At 33.7% G+C, this 23,486-nt stretch overlaps 1 protein-coding gene across 3 annotated transcripts; it reads left to right on the forward strand.

Moving 5' to 3' along the window:
* Nucleotides 1–6,335: 6,335 nt before the first annotated feature.
* LOC137632034 (calcium-binding protein P-like) lies at nt 6,336–11,679 on the forward strand. 3 transcript variants are annotated; one of them, XM_068364008.1, is made up of 4 exons: nt 6,336–6,408; nt 9,299–9,370; nt 10,054–11,203; nt 11,252–11,679. In XM_068364008.1, exons 2-4 carry the CDS (start codon nt 9,299–9,301, stop codon nt 11,407–11,409), a joined length of 1,380 nt encoding a protein of 459 aa, XP_068220109.1. In that variant the 5' UTR covers nt 6,336–6,408; the 3' UTR covers nt 11,410–11,679. The 3 variants fall into 3 exon arrangements, with proteins under 3 accessions (XP_068220109.1, XP_068220111.1, XP_068220108.1); XM_068364010.1 differs by having other exon boundaries at nt 10,054–11,179; nt 11,276–11,679; XM_068364007.1 differs by having other exon boundaries at nt 10,054–11,679.
* The last annotated feature ends 11,807 nt before the right edge of the window (nt 11,680–23,486 follow it).

The raw sequence follows: 23,486 nt of genomic DNA on the forward strand, positions 1-23,486 counted from the left end.
GCTAGGAGTAGGCTACATTTCATGATTTCATGCAATGCCGACTTTTATGCTGGGTGTACATTTCATGATTTCATGCTATGCCGATTATTTTGCTAGGAGTACATTTCATGATTTCATGTAATGCCCATATTTTTGCCAGGAGTACATTTCATGATTTCATGTAATGCCGATTATTTTGCTAGGAGTACATTTCATGATTTCATGCAATGCCGATATTTTTTACTAGGAGTAGGCTACATTTCATGATTTCATGTAATGCCGATATTTTTGCTAGTACATTTCATGATTTCATGTAATGCTGATTTTTTTTTTTGCTAGGAGGACCTTTCATGATTTCATGCAATGCCGATTTTTTGCTAGGAGTACATTTCATGCAATGCCGATTTTTTGTTAGGAGTACATTTCATCCAATGCTGATTTTTTTTGCTAGGAGTACATTTCATGTAATATCGATTTGAATGGTTTTGCAACCATACTGTAATTACCTCCGTTAACGATGTTTATGTTTTCGCCCGTGGGTGTGTTTGTAATTTGTTTGTAATTTGTGTGTTTGTTTGTGAACAGCTTCTTGGTCACAATTTTAATGGTAGAGTAATGAAACTTGCAGGGAATAACTGTTATGTAAAAAGCTGGAAATGATTAAATCTCGGAAGGTCAAGGTCAAAGGTCAAGCAAATTGTCCAATTCACGTAATCAGCCATAAGTTTGGACATCGTTGTCACAGAAACTTCAAACTTGGTTCATATTTTAGTGTATGAAATTCCACTCCAATTAATGCATATTAAGGTCAAAGGTCAAGGTCGAGAAATAAGCTGCTGCAGCAGAGGTCTGCTCTCTATTGAGTGTCCTATTTTTATACTGTAGTTATGGCCATATATAAATCATTTATTTGTTTTTAACTCGTTTTTATGTATACCCTTACATCATAGATACACCTTGCTGAGTGGGGTTAACTTTATCGTGGTGAAAGGGTTTCTGTATTGCTGTGATCAGCAAAGCTGTACTAGTCAGGGACACCTATACTAGGTTGGTTTGCTTTGAGCGATTAAACTAAAGTCTCCTACCCACGTGGTTATGAAAATGGCCAAATCTAGACATGAAATGACTTGTCTGAGGCCTTTGCCATGCATGCAATGTACCAGAAATGGCGGTATTTGTTGTTGCTGTTATGCATATATATATATATATATATATATATATATATATATATATATATATATATATATATATATATATATATATATATAATATATATATACATATACATATATATATATATATATATACATATACATATACATATACATGTATGTATATTCATATAACATATATTTATATAATATATATATATATATATATATATATATATATATATATATATATGAGCTAAGCACAGTCCGGTTGTTACTGTGTGGAATAAGTGAATGTCAACAGATTTGTCTTCTTTGTTAAAGGAAAGACGGTTACAATGTGGCTGGGTGCCACTTTGAGAATGTCGTTATCGGCGTGGCTTTTGGGCACTCAAAAATGTTTGTTAAAAGTTAGCGTCCCCAGAATCTCTCTCTATTGGTTCTCATAAGACTTTCGGGTCAAAACAGCCAATCATCGATCAGGGCATAGGAAGGCCAAGGTGGGCGCTTGAACTGCCCCATAGTTTTTGTGAGTTAGAGTTTGGAGGCTGGAGTGATTAGACCTACGTTCGGGTCACGGGTGCCAGTATGCGTGCCGAACAAGTACCATTTCTCTGAGGACTTTTTCTTAGTAAAGTAACGTAATGATAAACTAAAGGGCGCCCTTGTAGCTTAATTAGAATATAGCAGCTGTGGAAAATTAACAACTGAATCTCATTTGTGCATGATCCCTCTCTCATAATTGCGTTAACCATAGAACGAAATTCCTCTATCTTTGTTTCCCCAAGATGTGAAGTGTGAACCCCCTTAATACGACCTAAATTGGGTCATATATATATATATATATATATATATATATATATATATATATATATATATATATATATATATAATGAATAGATAATATCTTAGTGGCGTCCAAAATCGGAGATGGTTTCTTTTCGGACAGACTATCCTGTAGATAGTTTTCTGGGTAACAGGAGAAATACATTTAATTTTCTCGATTCTATGCCCTTTTCAAATCTTCTATGGAAACATTTCTACCTTGAGACAATGCATATTCAAACCTAATTTAGAGCCAGGCCCCAAAACTGAAAAGAACCATCACCTACTTAATAGCCTTCTGACAAGATAGCGCTAGAACAAAACCATAAAACTCTCCTCGTCGTTCCGCTGAAGAATTGGCAGCCAACGCTTCGAACAGGTGGGCGTGTGAACGCGTTGAGCTCTCGCGAGTAGACTTGGGAAACAGCTGCTGATGCATATACAGCTTCCAATGTCTTCTTAGGAGTGACGTCACTGTTACGTCACTAGTCACACTCGGTGTTGATTGGGTAGACTCGTTTTGTCTAGATAATCGCTATTTGCTTGAGGGTAGTGTTGTGAAGAGAGAGGGCTATGGGAAGCTATTTTTGTTCTGTTTAATTACTTCTTTATTCAAGTTTTATTTTTCAATTTAAAGGAGCTTAAATTATGTCTCAAGTAGATTATTTCTTTATTCAAGTTTTACTCTTAAAATTTAAAGGAGCTTAAATTATGTCTAAGTTGATTATTTCTTTATTCAAGTTTTATTTTTCAATTTAAAGGAGCTTACAAGTATCTTGCGTTTAAGAACTAATTTTAATCTTTTTGAGTTGGAATGTTTCTGAAAAGAGGGACGAGAAGCTTATTATAATGTCTAATTTTATTGTAATTAGCTAGTTCTGTCAAATATGTGAATATTAAGATTTAAAGTTAAAAATACAGGATTTGAAATGATGTATTGTTTAAAATGATTGGCGTACGATTGACGCATTGTTTGAAACGATTGACATATTGTTTGAAACAATGGACGTATTGTTTGAAATGATTTACGTATGATTAACGCATTGTTTGAAACGAATGACGTATTGTTTAAAATGATTGACGTACGATTGACACATTGTTTGAAACGATTGACATATTGTTTGAAACAATGGACGTATTGTTAGAAATGATTTACGTATGATTAACGCATTGTTTGAAACGAATGACGTATTGTTTAAAATGATTGACGTACGATTGACGCATTGTTTGAAACGATTGACGTATTATTCGAAACGATTGACGTATTGCTTGAAATTACTGACGTACGATTGACACATTGTTTGAAACGATTGACGTATTGTTTAAAATGATTGATGTACGATTGACGCATTGTTTGAAACGATTAACGTATTGTTTAAAATGATTGATGTACGATTGACGCATTGTTTGAAACGATTGACGTATTGTTTAAAATGATTGATGTACGATTGACGCATTGTTTGAAACTATTAACGTATTGTTTAAAATGATCGTCGTATGATTGACGCATTGTTTGAAATGATTGACGTACGATTGACGCATAGTTTGAAACGATTGACGTATTGTTTGAAACGATTGACGTATTGTTTGAAATGATTGACGTACGATTGACACATTGATTGAAACGAATGACGTATTGTTTGAAATGATTGACGTATGATTGACGCATTGTTTGAAACAATTAACGTATTGTTTAAAATGATTGACGTATGATTGACGCATTGTTTGAAACGATTGACGTATTGTTTGAAATGACTGACGTATGATTGACGTATTGTTTGAAACGATTGACGTATTGTTTAAAATGATTGATGTACGATTGACGCATTGTGTGAAACTTTTGACATATTGTTTGAAATGACTGACGTATGATTGACGCATTGTTTGAAATGATTGACGTATTGTTTAAAATGACTGACGTATGATTGATGCATTGTTTGAAACGATTAACGTATTGTTTAAAATGATTGACGTATGATTGACGTATTGTTTGAAACGATTGACGTATTGTTTAAAAGGATTGACGTATGATTGACGCATTGTTTGAAACGAATGACGTATTGTTTAAAATGATTGATGTATGATTGACGCAATGTTTGAAACGATTGACGTATTGTTTAAAATGATCGATGTACGATTGACGCATTGTTTGGAACGATTGACGTATTGTTTAAAATGATTGACGTACGATTGATGCATTGTTTGAAATGATTGACGTATTGTTTGAAATGATTGATGTACGATTGACGCATTGTTTTAAACGATTGACGTATTGTTTGAAATGACTGACGTATGATTGACGCATTGTTCGAAACGATTGACGTATTGTTTGAAATGATTGACGTACGATTGGCGCATTGTTTGAAATGATTGACGTATTGTTTGAAATGATTGATGTACGATTGACGCATTGTTTTAAACGATTGACGTATTGTTTGAAATGACTGACGTATGATTGACGCATTGTTTGAAACGATTGACGTATTGTTTGAAATGATTGACGTACGATTGACGCATTGTTTTAAATGATTGACGTATTGTTTAAAATGATTGAATGATTGACGTACGATTGACGCATTGTTTGAAACGATTGACGTATTGTTTGAAATGACTGACGTATGATTGACGCATTGTTTGAAACGATTGACGTATTGTTCGAAATGATTGACGTACTATTGACGCATTGTTTGAAACGATTGACGTATTGTTCAAAATGATTGACGTATGATTGACGCATTGTTTGAAACGATTGACGTATTGTTTAAAATGATTGATGTACGATTGACGCATTGTTTGAAACGATTGACGTATTGTTCGAACCTAATCCAGTAAAAGTCTTTTTTCTAAAAGCTCGTTTTTATAATTTTGAATTAAACTCTATTTTTACTCTTCTCCACAGAGCATTCCTACTTCTAGTTTTTGAATGTTTTCATACAGAAGTACTTTATTGATGTGATTATTTTAAGAAAAACTGTTTCCCGACTAAATCATTTTTTAAGCATCTTAACAAATTATTAAATAATAAATTGGCTCAGACTCAAAAAGTAACAACAGTACCCAAACTCAAATTTTATGCGAGCTTTCCTTTTATTCATGATGATTCCTTTAGACAGAAGTGTACTAAAATCATACAACATTTTCCAGCTGTTGTAGTAAATTTAATTCCTAAGAATCCTCTCACAGTTGTCTCGATTTTTCATTTTAAGGATCGATTGAGCCCTTTGATGTCCTCTGGTGTAGTTTATCAATATATTCGCCCAAAGTGTAACTCTGGGACCTACGTAGGATCTACCAAGAGGTTGTTGAAGGTCAGAATTGATTCTCATAGAGGTGTTAGTTTTCGAACAGGTTGCAGAATATCCAACCCAGAACATTCAAATATTTGCAATCATACTAAAATGTGCAAAATAAATATTGACAATAAAGATTTTAGCATTATAGGGCAAGTATCTAATTCCCACGACTTGCCGATTCTGGAGTCAATTTTGATTAAAAGACTGGTTCCATCGTTAAACACCCAAGCTTCCTCCATTCAATTGTACTTATCATAGGTTTCTTTGTTTTGTTCTGTAGTTGCTAATGCCATTCAGTTTCTATTTGCGCTAATGCGAGGATGGTTCCACTTCTGTTTTATGAATATTTTTACTTGAATTTTTAATTTTTTTTTTTACTAATTTTCACTTTATATATATATTTGTATATTACTGTTTCTTAATGTTATATCTTTACTTCCTATTTGCAGCCCTGGATTATGTGATAATGACGATCACGAAACGTCGGGATTTTTAATAAATGGATATCTAGAACTACCTATTTCCCTGTCCTTTTTGAAAAATGTATGATACTGACTGCCGCCACCTTCTCTGATGATATATATATATATATATATATATATATATATATATATATATATATATATATACAGACGCATATACATTTATATACATACATATATGCTTTCTATATAAATAGATACAGTGGTATTATACACACACACAATATACATATATATATATATATATATATATATATATATATAATATATACTGTATATACGTTTTATATATATATATATATATATATATATATATATATATATATATATATATATATATATATATGTGTGTGTGTGTGTGTGTGTGTGTGTAGTTTCATACATATTCATGAAATCTATATGATGTATGTTTATAAAGACGCACATAAACACAAACACACACACACACACACACACACACACATATATATATATATATATATATATATATATATATACAAACGTATATACATATATGTACAGTATATACGCAATAGAGATACAAAAAAATATTCATATTATGAGTCAGTGGATACAGGTGATATAGATTCCCCCAAAATGTGAAGGATACACCGCCTGTCTATTTAAAGGGTAACGCCACCCACTTATCCGGCCAGATATCTTGTGCGAATCGCTGAAGTAAGTACCTTACGGTCCTGGGTAGTCCAGCAAGAAACTGCCAGTGTTTTGACTTTGAAGCAGTGTTTGTTTAAAGCACCAGGTTTGCTTTAACATATGTGCAATTTTCTCTTGTTTAAATTCTGGTAGATATAATTTCTCTTGTGTCGAATATTTGTGATTTCAAATGTAAAATGGCTTAAGATAGTTGTGATAAGGTAAAACCATTTTGCGGACATATCTTTTAAAGAAAATTATACTTTTTGGTATAGAAATATAGATCTCTTAAAAATAATGTACATTGCTTTATGTATAAATTATTTGTTAAACGTTAACTGTAATATTCTCATCTTGCCCTAAAGCAAAAATCTCTCAATATATTTCGAATTTATAGTTTTCAATACCACCATGATCAACTAATCAAACAGAAAATGCGCAATTTGTGTGTTATATATGTGTGGCATGTCTGCAAAAGCTAAGTTGCGTTCTTAGATCGTAAATCTGTTAAATTCGAAAAGAAAAAAAGTTCAAAAGTGTACACGATTAGGGTCCACCTATACTGGCCTCACTCAGCCTACATTCTTCCTGTTATGAAAAACTAGTGTTCCCGGTTCACTTTTTTTTTCTTACACAGTATTCAGCCTCTCCTCCATTAACCTTGGCCAGTGCAGGAGGCAGCGTCTAAGATCGTCCCATTTCCTTATTTCCAGTGTCTGCGAAGTTTCTTGTATGTGCGTGTATATATATATATATATATATATGTGTGTGTGTGTGTGTGTGTGTGTGTGTGTGTATAAACAAACAGTACATATGCAAAAACACACAAAATACAGTATATATATATATATATATATATATATAGACGTATATTCATATACATATATACATTCATATACATACAAATATAAACTATCTATTTACATAGATAAGATTACACACACACATATATGCATATATGTGTGCATATGTACATATATATATATATATATATATATATATAAATAAACTATCTATATACATAGATATAATTGCACACACATATATATGATATATATGTGTGTGTATGTATCAACATACTGTACATTATACTGTACATTATATATATATATATATATATATATATATATATATATATATATATATATATATATATATATACATACATACATATATATGTAAGCATGTATATTTATATGCATAAAAATTATATATACTAAAATAAATGTATGTAGGCCTACACACAAAAATATAGGCATTTATATACACTCGTGATTTCCAGACATACAAATATCAAACCACAAACATTATTTGATGAATTCAATCTTCCTTGTGACCACGGACCTAACGGAAAAGTCTTTTCATGATAAATATTTTTGTCCGTACAAGGATTCGAAGTTTTGCTAACAGGTCAAAATAAATGTGGCAGGTGGCTCCGCCAACAAGGATATCGAAAGAGATAAAGAGTTGATCCAGATTCTTCTATATATATTCTTACATGATAGCCGATTAGTAAGTCTGTATGGTTGGTATTTAAACGTGTGGAAATCACGAGCGTCAATTATAGTATTATCATAAAGAGCGAGGTTATAAACTGATATATTATAATGGTAGAGATGGGTTAATTTCGATTTTAAGTAATAGTGGGGAGATATTGCGGAAGCTGGTAAAAGCTGTCGATACCGTTTGCAAAAGTAGAGAATTAAACGTAACGTGAGAAAGAGTAAAGTAATGAGGGTAAATAGAAATTCTAAAGATGTAGTAATGCATATTAGCATGGTTGGTGGAAGAATAGAAGAGGTTAATTTGAATAAGTATCTGGAATAAATATATTGAATGATGGCAAAACGAGAAAAGAGGTAAATCATAGAACAGGCAGAGAATAAAATGTAGCAGGATGTGTGAAAAAAGGTCTGAAAGATTTGAGCTGTCTGTGAAAGTTAGTTTATAAATATATGAAAGGATTGCTGAACCAACTCTCCTATATTGCAGAGTAGTATATATGTCAAATACACAGGGCAGAAAATATTTAGAAGCAATTGAGATGAGAAATTTACGTAGTATTTTTAGGGGGAAGAAGAATTAATAAGGTGAACATGTGGAGATAAGCAGAAGTGGCAAAAAGGTGAGCATGCATGGAGCGATGGAACCGAGTATTTTGAGATGGTAGGCCAGCGGTTTTGTTAAAAGATTAAACTATAATAGATTAGTGGAAGGACTACAGTCCTGTGGTTAGTAAGTAGGAGTAGAGGAAGATCTAAAAAGGTTTGGACGTATAGAGTGAAAAACCTATTGAAATGGAAGGATTTGATACCTAAGGATTTGAAGAGGTTGCACAAGATTTGTTTGCATGTGGGTTTAAAATACTGCTGATGAGCTTATTGTTAAGATATATGAGGTGAACAATGTTGAGGAAGCTTTTACTCTACATGGGACTCATCCACATTTCAGCAGTATAAGAATAAAAATTGTAGTGACTGATGTGTTTTTTTAGGGGAAAATAAATGTACACGCACACACATACATACACACACACATATATATATATATACATATATATATATATATATATATATATATATATATATATATATATATATATAAATATAAATATATATGTGTATATATATAATTATATATATATATAAATATATATGTATATATATATAAAATATATATATATATATAAATATATATGTATATATATACATATATATATATATATATATATATACATATATATATATATATATATATATATATATATATATATATATAAATATATATATATATATATATATATATATATATATATATATATATATATATATATATATTAAGGTACTGTTTAGAAAGTACTGATATACTTTAAGCACATATTTATAAGTTTCTTTTGGAATGTTTTATTTTTCAGATGAGGTACAATATAGGAATACTACTACTCTTAGCTTTCTGCTGTAGTTTTGCTGTAGGACAAAATATACAGGTAAGTGAGAATTGGAGAAACAAATGTACTCCTATATTCCATTAAAAATTGATATATAGATTTTTTAACAGTAAACAGCTTCTCCTGCCGAGATGGCTCCAGAGAAAACTAACAGAGCAATCATTGTCCCATTCATGCTTGAATTTGTAAATTGGTTTATATTCCTGTGAAGTAAATTACCATTGCTTATAGTGTATTTAACACGTCCATAAAACACATATATGCAGTAAATTAAACTTCCCTACACGCACACTGTACCGGCATCTCTATCTATACACTCACTCCAACGAATGACATGAATTCTCTTCCTATCCAATAGCTCTTTCAAGGTATCCATGTAACCGTTTCTAGGTATTTCTCTCTCTTCTCGTAATTAATTGAGAATCACAATCTCTTTTCATCAACTTTCTTTCCACATGACCATTTCACTTCAAAAATTCTGATCTGCCATTTCACCAACGCTATGACTTTTATCACCTAAAGATGTCTGCCTCTGACTCACTTTTGATATTTTTCTTACATCATAAAGAATAAGTAAATAGTTTATCTCAACACATAACATTTTTACTTGCGCTGTCATTTGATAGCCTTACTACACTTCTATGAAGCAGAGTTGTTTATTAATTTCTTTAGAACTGACACTTTTCAATGCAAAAATTATAATTGTATATTCAACCTTCCAGGACTTGCACAATCTGTTCCTCCAAGTTACATCTGATGACGATGATGCTGGGGAGATTCTCTTACCATCAGATTTCAGCCCTCAGAACTTCAGTTTTGCTGGAACTGTTGGAGATTTATTTATTGTTGATGAAGCGACTGGAAACCTTATCCCATTAAATTCAACAACAGAAACCCCAAATCAAGAATTTCCACAAACTGAACACAATTCAACACCACCCCCTGTGATAACGAACCCAACAACCATACAACCTCAACCAATAGCGACTACGCCATCACCTGTCCTAATTATTTCTACATTAGGACCTGAATCTGTTCCTCAACCTCCCACGCCTAACCCCCTTCCATCAGTAACTGATGCAGCTACCATTCCAACTTCTCAAGCACCGTCAACTGATTCAACAACAATTCTACAGCCTATAAGTACAGCCTCACCATCTTCTCCATCGTTAAGCACAAATCAACAGCCAGTGGTCAATACACCAGTTACTTCCTCCCAACCTTTGACACCTCCACCAAGTCCCCAACCAACACCAGGATTTACTGCAATTCCTCCAACATCATCTCAACCACTCACGGTATCTACTCCTCAGCCAAGTGTAGGACAAATCCCTGGAGAAACTAGTGGTTTTGGAAACCAGGTTTCTGCCCAGTTACCTGGTTCCACTGGTCAATTGTCTAACAACCAACCTTTTGGTCAACGTCCAGGAGTGACAGGCCAGTTCCAGGGACAATTCCCTGCATCAGGTGGCCAGTTCTTCGGACAGTTCCCTACATCTAGTGGACAATTTCCCGTACAACAAGGTCAGTTTGCTGGACAGTTTCCAGGGGGTTTTAGACCTCCTAGTAGTCAATTTCAAGGTCAGTTTCCTGTTCAGGGAGGATTTGTCCCAGGTCAGTTTACTGGGCAGTTCAATGGATTTAACCAATTTCCAGTTGCTGGGCAGATTTCCAACCAAGGTCAATTTCCGGTAGCTGGGCAATTTCCCAATCAGGGTCAGTTTCCAATTTCCAGTCAGTTTCCTGGTCCTGGAGGACTTGGTCCAGCTATTGGGGGCCAACTTAGCCCAGTTACAGGAGGCCAGTTTAGCCCAGTTGCAGGAGGCCAGTTTAGCCCAGTTGCAGGAGGCCAGTTTAGCCCAGTTACAGGAGGTCAGTTTAGCCCAGTTACAGGAGGCCAGTTTAGCCCAGTTACAGGAGGCCAGTTTAGCCCAGTTCAAGGAGGCCAGTTTCCAGGAGTTGGCGGACAACCTGGAGGGCAAAGTCCAGGCTCTGGATTTCAGGGATCTGCTCCTGGAGGTCAAGGATGCAGATTCTTCTGTTTAAATAATTCTGGGCAGTATGCTTGTTGCTCCTAATAAGTTTCATTGAAGAGTTTTTTTATGAGATTCTTCGCCTTCTGTAGATAGATAATGAACAAAAACATGTTAAATTTATGTTCATGTACATGAATAAATTATACTTGAGTATGCAAGTACTTCGATAGGATAGATTTTGTATTCAGGCATATTTTAATATTTATGGAGAGCAAAAATTAATTAAGGTTGCTGTCCATATTCTGCTGCTCAGTAGCTTGTCATAAAATGTTCAATACGAGTTTTGATTTTATAAATAAACTACAAAAGATAGCCGTTGTATTATTCCAAACATCCTTAGATTTGCTGAAAGAATTATATTAATGAAAAGCTAAGATTTTAAAATTTCTTAGAAGTCCTTTGTATTGCTTCTCCCAAAATAGTTTTACTATTCAGAAAATAAAGGATGTAACCATTGCCTCTTCGTCATAATCTTATATTCTTGTCTTCATCGGGATTATAATAACCCTTCCACTGGAGACCACATGGGAAATGTTACAATCTGCGTATTATTCAATTAGTTCACTCGAAAATATTCATGTGAACATATTAATTTCGTTCACATTAAATATTCTTATAAACGATGACCTTGTAAGATACTATATTGTTTATACTACTTGGTCGCAATTCATTATTGATTTGGCTGGAAACGAGATCGTTAATCAATTAATGTATTATTATTATTATTATTATTATTATTATTATTATTATTATTATTATTATTATTTACTAAGCTACAACTCTCGTTGGAAAAGCACGATGCTATAAGCCCAGGGGCTCCAACAGGGAAAATAGCTCAGTGAGGAAAGGAAACTAAGTAAAATAAAATATTTTAAGAAGAGCAACAACATTTAAATAAATACCTCTTATATAAACTATAAAGGCTTTAACAAAACAAGAGGAAGAGAATTAAGATAGAATAGTGTGCCGGAGTGCACCCTCCAGCAAGGGAACTCTAACCCAAGACAGTGGAAGACCATGGTACAGAGGCTATGGGACTACCCAAGATTAGAGAACAATGGTTTGATTTTGAAGTGTCCTTCTCCTAGAAGAGCTGCTTACCATAACTATAGAGTCTCTTCTACCCTTACAAAGAGGAAAGTGGCCACTGAACAATTACAGTGCAGTAAAAATAATTGTTTGGTAATCTCAGTGTTGTCAAGTATATGAGGCAGAGGAGAATATGTAAAGAATAGGCTAGACTATTCGTGTGTGTGTGTGTGTGTGTGTGTGTGTGTGTGTGTGTGTGTGTGTGTGTGTGTGTGTGTGTGTGTAGGCAAAAGGAAAATTAACCGTCACCAGAGAGAAGGATCTAATGTACTACTGTCTGGCCGGTCAAAAGACCCCATAACTCTCTAGCGGTAGTATCTCAACGGGTGGCTGGTGCCCAGGCCAACCTACTACCTATAAATGTAATGCCAATAAAGCTAAAAGTCAAGAGTTATAGAAAAGTAATAAGACCAGTATTAATGTATGGATTGGAACGTGGGCTTTAAGACGAAAAGAGGAAGTAAAGCTTGAGAGAACAGAGATGAGAATGCTAAGGTGGATTATGGGAATATCATTGCTTGAAAGATTGGAAAGGATGAAATAAGAAAAATGGCACGTAAGTAAAGATTACAGAGATGATAAGATTGTCATGACTGAGATGGTATGGGCACGAGTTGAGGATGGATGGTGGGGAGTGAGGAGGGCTTGGGAGGAAGATCTTAGCGGGAAAGATCAAGAGAGGGGCAGAGAATTAGATAGCAAGATAAGGTGAAGTATGATATGGAAAGAAGAGGTTTGGTTGAAGAGGATGCCTTCAATAGAAGGCATTGGAGAGGGAGCATTAGGTTCCTCGTTGCTCTTCTCTACAACACTATGATTGTGGGCACGCTACTAGAAGAGTAGTAGGTGCAAATCGCTGCAATCTGCAGAGAATTCATTGTCGTTAGTTACCTCCTACACAGACAGCACAACTTGCACAATTTTACTTCTATCTTTCAGGGCCTGCCTAATATATAGGGCAACATCTTTAGTTGGCGTTTCTAAATTCCCTAATTCTATGCCATTAATTCTAAATTTTCTTAATTCATTACAACAAACCACATGACCAGTTGTATATGCCTCACTACACAACAAACAAGCCTATTCTTTTCATTCCTGTCTCTATAATTTTCTTTTAATTCTATAATAGTCATCCTTGTTTTCATAACTATTACTGCTTCTTTAGTGTTAAGTTCTCCTATGTAATCTCTTCTGCCATTACTACCTCAGTTTGGTCCTCTCTGCTTTATTTTCTTCTAATTTTCTTTTAATTTCATTTGCTACTTTACTTTTTATTTATTTCTTGGAGTTCTTGCTGTTTATACTTTCTAACTTCTTGAATTTTAGAATCATATTTTTTGCAAATTTCTATAATACTTTTTCCCCAGCATTCCCAAAATGGTTCCCTTATTTGGTCTTCCACTATCTCCTTAACTAAACGTTTATCATATGATGTCATGATGTTATGAAAAAGCTTTACTGGCCATATTCCTGGTATTAGCCCCCAGTAAGGTGTGGTAGCAACCTGTTCAAACATTCCTTTCATAATGTTGTACTGTATACGCTCTAGTTCTTTCATTTCCTTTTCTTTTATTACACCTCATGTCTCAATATTTGCAAACGTTGTAGGTACTACTACTGTCTCATAGATCTTTAATCTTACTAGCAATGCCAAATCTCCTACTCTGTTAGTCTCCATACTTCCTAACTTATTACGCCATGTATTCTATTTTTTCTTCCCTCTTACTTATGCTAAGACTATGGTTCCCATTTTTCTGAGTACCATTCTCCTAAGTATTTATATTCCTTAACTGTTTCTATCCTTCCATTTCTAACCACTCCATTAACCTTTCTAACTTCTTCTGTTTTGTGTCTTATTACTAACACCGCTGACTTGAGGATTGCTGCTGGATAGGAAACAAAAAGAAGAGGTCATTAATTAATGTGGGTACGTTGCGTGAATCCGGAAATCCCCTAATGGATATTAGAACGTATAGGGAATTATGAACAGCATTCTCCTATTTATTTTTCTATCAGTGTTTTGATACCAGTAACTTAAATCAGTTTTCTTTTTTACTTTACAAAGCAAATGCATGAATTAAATAAAACATGACTCAAATAAAGAATTGAGAGGGAATAAGTCTGCATTCGTCATTACTGATTTCACAATTTTACAGGAAACAGTATTGGCAATATTAAAGCTATCTTATTAACAGTTCTAGAGTACGAGACCAGTCAAAACTGACGGCTATATATTTAGGCATGCACACACTGATTAAACCCTTTCCTACACCTCCCCCTTTTCTAACTACCTCTCGTGATACCCTCTCTCATCACAGTATGACTACCTCCTCTCCTGACTTCCCAAGGTACAGGGAGAAACCTAGTAGTCATACGTTTGGACGCTTGGCAATGCCATTCCCCGTGACAGGATATATAAATACACACACACACACACACACACACACACACACACACATATATATATATATATATATATATATACATATATATACATATACACATATATATACATATATATACATATATACATATATATACATATATACGTATATAAATATATGTATATAAATATAAGTATATATATATGTATATATATACAGTATATATATATATATATATATATATATATATATATATATATATATATATATATATATATATATATATATATATATCCACACCTTTGCTCTTTATCTTATAGGGGAGATGATTTTGAATAGCATGTCATTAGAAGAAATTTGATGGTTTACAGAAAGTCGTGATGTTATCAGGCGGCGGAAACCAGATGGTTATCATTCTCCTGGAGTCAAGAAAATACAAAGAAATAGCGGCCTCTTCGCTAAGACGTTTTGACATGCAAATTATTTGAATTGCCCTAACACTAATTTTCACGGGGAAAGTCTTAATTGGACTGACATGTGTGTGTGTGTGTGTGTGTATATATATATATATATATATATATATATATATATATATAGCTTCCGTTAAAGAAAATACTTTCAAAGAGCACAAGAAGACAAAAATCTATGGAGGTTTTATCGATGACATATTCATCACGACGAAAAAACAAAATGACAGAAGAATTAGCTCAAAAACTTAGGAGGAATCCCGTGCTCAATTCCACTTCTGAATACAGTCAAGAAAAAGATCCTGCCTACTTTCTATATGTTAGTTAAACAAGAAGACTAATTCAAGATAACGGTATATACTACTGTAAATCATCCAACGCAGAAAGATGGTTAAATGCCAGAGGTGAATACCCACATGTGTACAAAAAGTTAATAGTATGCGCTTAGGACAAAAGAGCATTAAACACACACAGCCCATCTTGGAAAGACATAGACGCCGAACAAAACTGAACTAAACCAATGCCGGATATCTAGACATCATGGTAGAGGATGAAACCCGGACCTTGCGGGGAATCTTCAATCGAGGTACTGCCCCGTAAGTTTCATACCAGAAGGTAAAATTTAGTATACATTGCAAGCTCAAATTAATTTATTAACTACATCACGACACCTGTTGGTAATTGTAAATAACCTTTGAAAAAAAAATAGAAAAATAGTTTCATTAACATATTTTAATAGTTTTAAACCGAAAAACTGAATATTACATTTACCAACGATATTCTAAAGCAGCCAAAAAGGTTGATACAACTCGTGTCCGGAAAAGTCGCCGTAAACAAGTTTGCCGTAGGAAAACTCGCCTCAGGAATTTTCGCCTCGGGAAATTTCGCCCAATAGGAAAAATCACCGCAAGACAATTTTGCCGTAAAACAAGTATTTGTGATAAAAACACTTGGTTTCTGAAGTACCATTTTATCTCTTTCAAACAACCAAGTTTGGCTTTCGAAGTTTCGATAAGTAAACAACCAATAAGGAAATCAAGTATTTTTTTTTATCTTTAATTTTATCTTTCTAATAGTTTTTTATATATTCGACTATAGTTTTTTGTAGGCAGCCAACCCAAGACGATGGTGTATCAAATGAAAACTAGTAGAGGAGGACTGAAATTAGTTGACCATCTTAACTATATTTACCGATTAGATCGAAAATACGGTGAGAAAACATATTGGGAATGTGATTATATCGAGTGTAAAGCAAGAGCGCATACCAAGTTGGAAGATGATAGTGTATCTATAGGCAAAACAGTCGGCGAGCATTGCCATCCTTCTCATCCATCTAAGCCTAAAGTTTACGAAGCAAAAACAAAAATGAAATCAATAGCCACCAATTCACAAACCTCTGCACGGTCCGTAATTGCAGAGGTTGCATCTAGTTTAGATTCAAATGCATTGGCGTTGCTGCCCAAAAAAGCACATTTGTCGCGCAGTATTAGAGGTTGGAGGCAAAAGGAAAATCAAGCTCCTCCGATCCCAACCGGAAGAAGTGGGTATATTATACCAGAAGAATATAAATTTCTTGAAAATGGTGATCAGTTTTTACTATACGATAGTGGGGAAGATTGTCCAGACAGAATTTTAGTTTTTGGCACAAAAGCTGGGCTAGACGACCTTGAGAAAAACAAGGACCGGGCATGTGACGGCACGTTTAAATGCAGCCTAGAGATATATTATTATTATTATTATTATTATTATTATTATTATTATTAACTGCTAAGCTACAACCCTAGCTGGAAAAGCACAATGCTATAAGCCCAGGGGCTCCAACAGGGAAAATAGCTCAGTGAGGAAAGGAAAAAAAGGAAAATTAAATTTTTAAGAAGAGTAACATTAAAATAAATATCTCCTATATAAACTATAAACACTTTAACAAAACAAGAGGAAGAGAAATAAGATAGAATAGTGTGCCCGAGTGTACCCTCAAGCAAGAGAACTCTAACCCAAGGCAGTGGAAGACCATGGTACAGAGGTTATGGCACTACCCAAGACTAGAGAACAATGGTTTGATTTTGGAGTGTCCTTCTCCTAGAAGAGCTGCTTACCATAGCTAAAGAGTCCCTTCTACCCATACCAAGAGGAAAGTTGCCACTGAAAAATTACAGAGCAGTAACCCCTTGGGTTTAGAATTGTTTGGTAATCTTAAGTGTTGTCATTTGTATGAGGACAGCAGAGAATATGTAAAGAATATGCCAGACTATTCGGTGTGTGTAGGCAAAATGGAAAATGAACCGTAACCAGAGAGAAGGATCCAAAGTAGTACTGTCTGGCCAGTCAATGGACCCCATAACTCTCTAGCGGTAGTATCTCAACGGGCGTCTGGTGCCCGGGCCAACCAATTGTTCACATTACATATTGTTATAAAGAATATTAGTATACCACGTATTTTTGTCTTGCTACCTGACAAATCTCAAGTAACTTACAGCAGACTTTTCAGTGCCTTGAAGGACTTACGCCCATCATTACAACCCGAAACCTTGATGGTCGATTTTGAAAAAGCAAGTATTAACGCCTTTTGTGCTGTATTTCCAACAATAAAAGTAACAGGTTGTTTATTTCATATGGCTAAGAATATTTATAGGCACATTGTGGATCTCGGTTTAAAATCGCGTTATCAAACAGACGCAGAATTCAACAACAAAATCAAATGTACTTCAGAAACCAAAGTGTTTTTATCACAAATACTTGTTTTACGGCAAAATTGTCTTGCGGCGATTTTTCCTATTAGGCGAGAATTCCTGAGGCGAGTTTTCCTACGGCAAACTTGTTTACGGCGAATTTTCCTAAAACCGATACAACTATTTTGGGAATACTGTACATTTATTTCCAAGCCTCTAGGGCAATGTCACTGTCCATTGTTTCTGCCTTTCATGAGTATTCTTTAAACCTTAAACCTCAAACTGACATACAGGCAAATAACTATACTGTAATAAAGGTAGAGAGAGAGAGAGAGAGAGAGAGAGAGAGAGAGAGAGAGAGAGAGAGAGAGAGAGAGAGAGAGATATTTCCCCCAAGCAAAGTAAAAAATCCTTGAAATTCTTAAAAATCAATGAATTGTTTTAGAACTTAAGTGAATTGATCGTTTTTCCTCTACCTTCGTCGAATATAAGACAAAAGTCTTGCCCTTGTCATCCCTCGAGGACCAATTATCAGGATCAGCTGTGACGGCGCAGTGATGTATCTAGTTCTATTGTCTTCCGCTACTGAAATAGGTTAATGAAACTAGAGTAAGAATACTTTCATTGTAGAACTTATATACAATTTAAGAGTCTAATGCTACTGTTACTTTCATTAACCTAACCTCATCATCATCATCTCCTCCAACGCCTATTTACGCAAAGGGCCTCGGTTAGATCTCGCCAGTTGCCTGTATCTTGAGCTTTTATATCAATACTTCTCCATTCATCATCTCCCACTTCACGCTTCATATTCCTCAGCCATGTAGGTCTGAGTCTTCCAATTCTTCTAGTGCCCTGTGGAGCCTAGTTGAAAGTTTGGTGAACTAATCTCTCTTGGGGAATGCGAAGAGCATGCCCAAACCATCTCTATCTACCCCTCACCATGATCTCATCCACATATGGCATTCGAGTAATCTCTCTTATAGTTTCATTTCTAATTATGTCTTGCCATTTAACACCCAATATTCTTCTGAGGACTTTGTTCTCAAATCTACTAAATCTGTTGGATATTGTTTCATTGTCATACGACTCATGTCCATACAGCAACACAGATCTCACTATACTGATATATAACTGTAGTCTGATTTTTATATGTAATTTCAGGCGATTTGATCTCCAAATTTTAGCCACTGTCTGATTTGCTTTTATCAATCTTTCTTTGAACTCAAATTTTAAAGAACCTGTATTACAGATCATGGTTCCTAAATATTTAAATGATTTCACTTCATTAAATCCTTTCTCCTTCCAATGATATTTCATCTTCTATTGCATATTACGTTCTTGTTATCTCTCTTTCTTCTACTTATCTTAAGCCCAACCTCATGAGATATTTCATGCAATCTGGTAAGCAAGCTTTGCGATTCCTGTGGTGTTCTACTAATAAGGACAGCGTCATCAGCGTAAGCTAGGTTAGCCAATTTCCTGTTACCAATCTAGTTCAATAATTCTCAACCATCCATTACCATAGGAGCATTATATTATAAAACCATATATAACATCTAAAATAATAAAAACTATATATAACATCTAAAATAATAAAAACTATATATAACATCTAAAATCAAAGTATTCTTACTGTATTTTCGTTAACCTAGTTCACTTGCTGAAGACACAGCTAATCCTGATAACTATATAATGGCTTTTAAATAAATAGATTCTTAAAGTATTGTTATCAAACTAACACTATTATTAGACTCTGAAATTGTATGTAAGATCTAAAATAAAAGTATTCTTATTTTAGTTTCATTAACCTGAAGACGTTAAAGTTTCTGTAGAGGCATCACAGCGCAATCGCCCTCTGCTAGAGTGCGATACGGATAATCTCTGCTGTGGTGCAAGTCTGCATGTATGGTACGTATGTCTGAGGGTGTACACACGTGTATGTATATGTATATATATATATATATATATATATATATATATATATATATATATATATATAATGTGTATCAGCTATTAACTTCTTTGTAATCTAAGAATCTTTGAACTGAAAAATTTTCAACTTTTTAATTTAGTTTTCTATGGAATAAATTTTCAAAATAATCAATCATAATTTTGTAGAACCTCATATATGAAAGGAATCGTAAACCTATATTAATTAGAAATCACTTGATAAAGACATAGTTCTGTCGAAACAGTGCTGTAATGAACAGAACAGATGAAAAAAAAATAATAATCATCGTTTCTTTGACCAAAGGCTTACACCTGAGACTATACGACGATTTCAGTTGTAAGCATATGACGCCACTAAAGCAATTACCTTCAATGAAAGTTAAATATAGATATATATATATATATATATATATATATATATATATATAGAGAGAGAGAGAGAGAGAGAGAGAGAGAGAGAGAGAGAGAGAGAGAGAGAGAGATTACACTATATATATATATATATATATATATATATATATATATACACACGCCACGATTACCAAAGATGTATTGTACAGGGCCACCCATACTAGGTTGGTTTGCTGTGAGCGATCAGACAAAAGTCTCCCACCATCACCAATCCACAGTTGGCCGACGTGCTGATGAAAACTGGCCAAAAACCCTATTTGAATACGGACATGTCTGAAGCCTTTGTCCTGCAGTGGATTAGAAACGGCTGCATTTGTTATTGATGGGTATACACACATGCTTGCTTACCAGGATGCATGGAATATCACACGAGGTTGGGCTCAAGATAAATAGAAGAAAGAGAGATGATGAGAACGGAGTATAGCCTACAATGAAAGAAGAAATGTTATTGGAAGGAAAAAGGATTAATGAGGTAAAATCCTTCATGTGTCTAGGAACTATGATCTCCAATATAGGGTCTTTACAATTAGAGTTTAATCAAAGATTGAAAAAGCAAGCCAGACAATGGCTAGGTTAAGTCAAATTTGGAAATCAAATCGCCTGAAATTACATATAAAAATCAGACTATACATCATTTTAGTGAGATCGGTGTTACTCTATGGACATGAGTCTTGGTATGACATTGAAACAATTTCCAATAGATTTAGTAGATTTACAAAGCCATGAGGGGTAGATGGAGATGGTTTAGGTATGCTCTTCGCACTCCAAAAGAGAAATTAGTTCAGTAAACGTTTAGCTGGACTCTACAAGGCACCAGGAGTGTTGGAAGACATGGCCTACATGGCTGAGGAATATGAAGCGTGACGTAGGAGATGATGAATGGAGAAATATTAAATCAAACGCTCAAGATAGAGACGACTAGGGAAATCCTTTCCGCCAATAGGCGTAGGATATATATATATATATATATATATATATATATACTCGCACACAATACCAACAACAAATGTAGTCATTTCAGTCCACTACTGACTGCAGGACAAAGGCCTCAGATATGTCCGTATTCCTGTCTGGGATTTGGCCAGTTTTCATCGCCATGCTGGCCAGTGTGAATTGGTGATGGTGGGATATTTTCGTTCAAAGCAACCCAACCTAGTATGGAAGGTCCTGACTAGTGCAGCTTTGTTAATCATAGCGATATACAAACCTTTTTCATCACGATAAGGCCTCCCCACTCAGAAAGGGATATATATATATATATATATATATATATATATATATATATATATATATATATATAGATATATATATAAAAATATATATAGATAGATATATATAAATATATATACACATATATATATATATATATATATATACATACCACAAACTGCCATGGTCATGAAATTTTATATAAATGTTTGAATTGGTAATATATATATAGCTGAGAAAAAGTTCAGATATGAAATATGAAAGAAATCAAACCTTACCTTTACCCTGATAATTTTAGTGTACAGTATATTGGTTTGATTGCAACTAACGTATCATTTTTCCAGAAATTTATCTTATAATTTCGGTTACTAATTGATGATACATACCTGTAACCATGGAAAATTCTTATAGCACAAAACTACTGCGGTACCAGTTTTGTGAACAGACATTTATAATTTTATTCCAAATTGCTCGTCTAAAAATCCATGTGACATCCATTTTCGAATCTACATACATATAAATATATATATATATATATATATATATATATATATGTGTGTGTGTGTGTGTATATATATATATATATATATATGTATATATATATATATATATATATATAACGTGTGTATATATATATAATATATATATATATATATATATAACGTGTGTATATATATATATATATATATATATATATATATATAACGTGTGTATATATATATATAATATATATATATATATATATATACATATATATGTGTGTGCAGAAGAACCACAGGGAAAATAAAAATCTGAAATATAAGATTAAGTCCTGACTAGTTTCATGATAATTCTTCAGTCCTCTGAAGAAGTATCACGAAACTAGTCTGGACTTAATCTTATATTTCAGATTTTTATTTTCCCTGTGGTTCTTCTGCATCTGAGCATCAAGTTTACCTGTGAGTTTTACGCATATATATATATATATATATATATATATATATATAAATCTTAGAAAAAATACAGCCGCTTCTAGTTCACTGCTGGACAAAGGAATTAGGCATGGTCATTCATGTCTAGGGTTTGGCTAGTTTTCATCACCACATTGGTGAAGGTGGGAGATTTCCGTCTGATCGCTTACAGCAACCAAACCTAGTATGGGTGGCCCTGACGTGTAAAGCTTTGCTAGTCATGGTGATGCGCAAACACTTTTACCATGTTAACGTATTGTTACTAGCTAAGCTACAATCCTAGTTTTAAAAAAGGATGCTATCAACTCAAGGGCTCCAACACGGAAAAATCGCACAGTGAAGAAAAGAAATAAAGAAATAAATAAATTACAAGAGAAGTAATGAATAATTACATAAACATATTTTAAGAACACTAAAAACACTGAATAAACTATAAAAAGATATTTTTGCTGCAAGTTTGAAAAGTGTTTTATATATATATATATATATATATATACACATATATATATATATATATATATATATATATATACATATATATATATGTATGTATATATATATATGTATATATATATATATATAATCCAGATTTTAATGTGTTAATATATATGGCTTATTTGATATATATATATATATATATATATATACATACATAAAATAAGAAAAATTGCAACCATTTATAGTTCACTGCAGGACAAAGGCCTTAGACAGGTCAATTCATATCTGGGGTTTGGCGGATTGGTGATGTTGGAAGATTTTCGTCTGATCTCTTACAGCAAACCAAGTATGGGTGGCCCTCACGAGTTAAGCTTTGCTAGTCATGGTGATACGCAAACTCTTTTACCACGTTAAGGTATTGTTACTAGCTAAGTACAATCCTAGTTGGAAAACCACGGTACTCTAAACTTAAGGGCTCCAATAGGGAAAAATAACCCTGAGAGGAAATGAAATAAAGATAAAAATAAATTACAAGAGAAGTAATGAACA

This window comes from Palaemon carinicauda, chromosome 40 (genome assembly GCF_036898095.1).
Source record: "Palaemon carinicauda isolate YSFRI2023 chromosome 40, ASM3689809v2, whole genome shotgun sequence".
NCBI lineage: Eukaryota > Metazoa > Arthropoda > Malacostraca > Decapoda > Palaemonidae > Palaemon > Palaemon carinicauda.

What these genes read in the sequence shown, in the direction of transcription:
- LOC137632034 (XM_068364007.1), top strand. Translation starts at nt 9,299, where the DNA reads ATGAGGTACAATATAGGAATACTACTACTCTTAGCTTTCTGCTGTAGT. An exon ending in CTGTAGGACAAAATATACAG is followed by an intron (nt 9,371 to 10,053) that starts GTAAGTGAGAAT and finishes TCAACCTTCCAG; the next exon opens with GACTTGCACAATCTGTTCCT.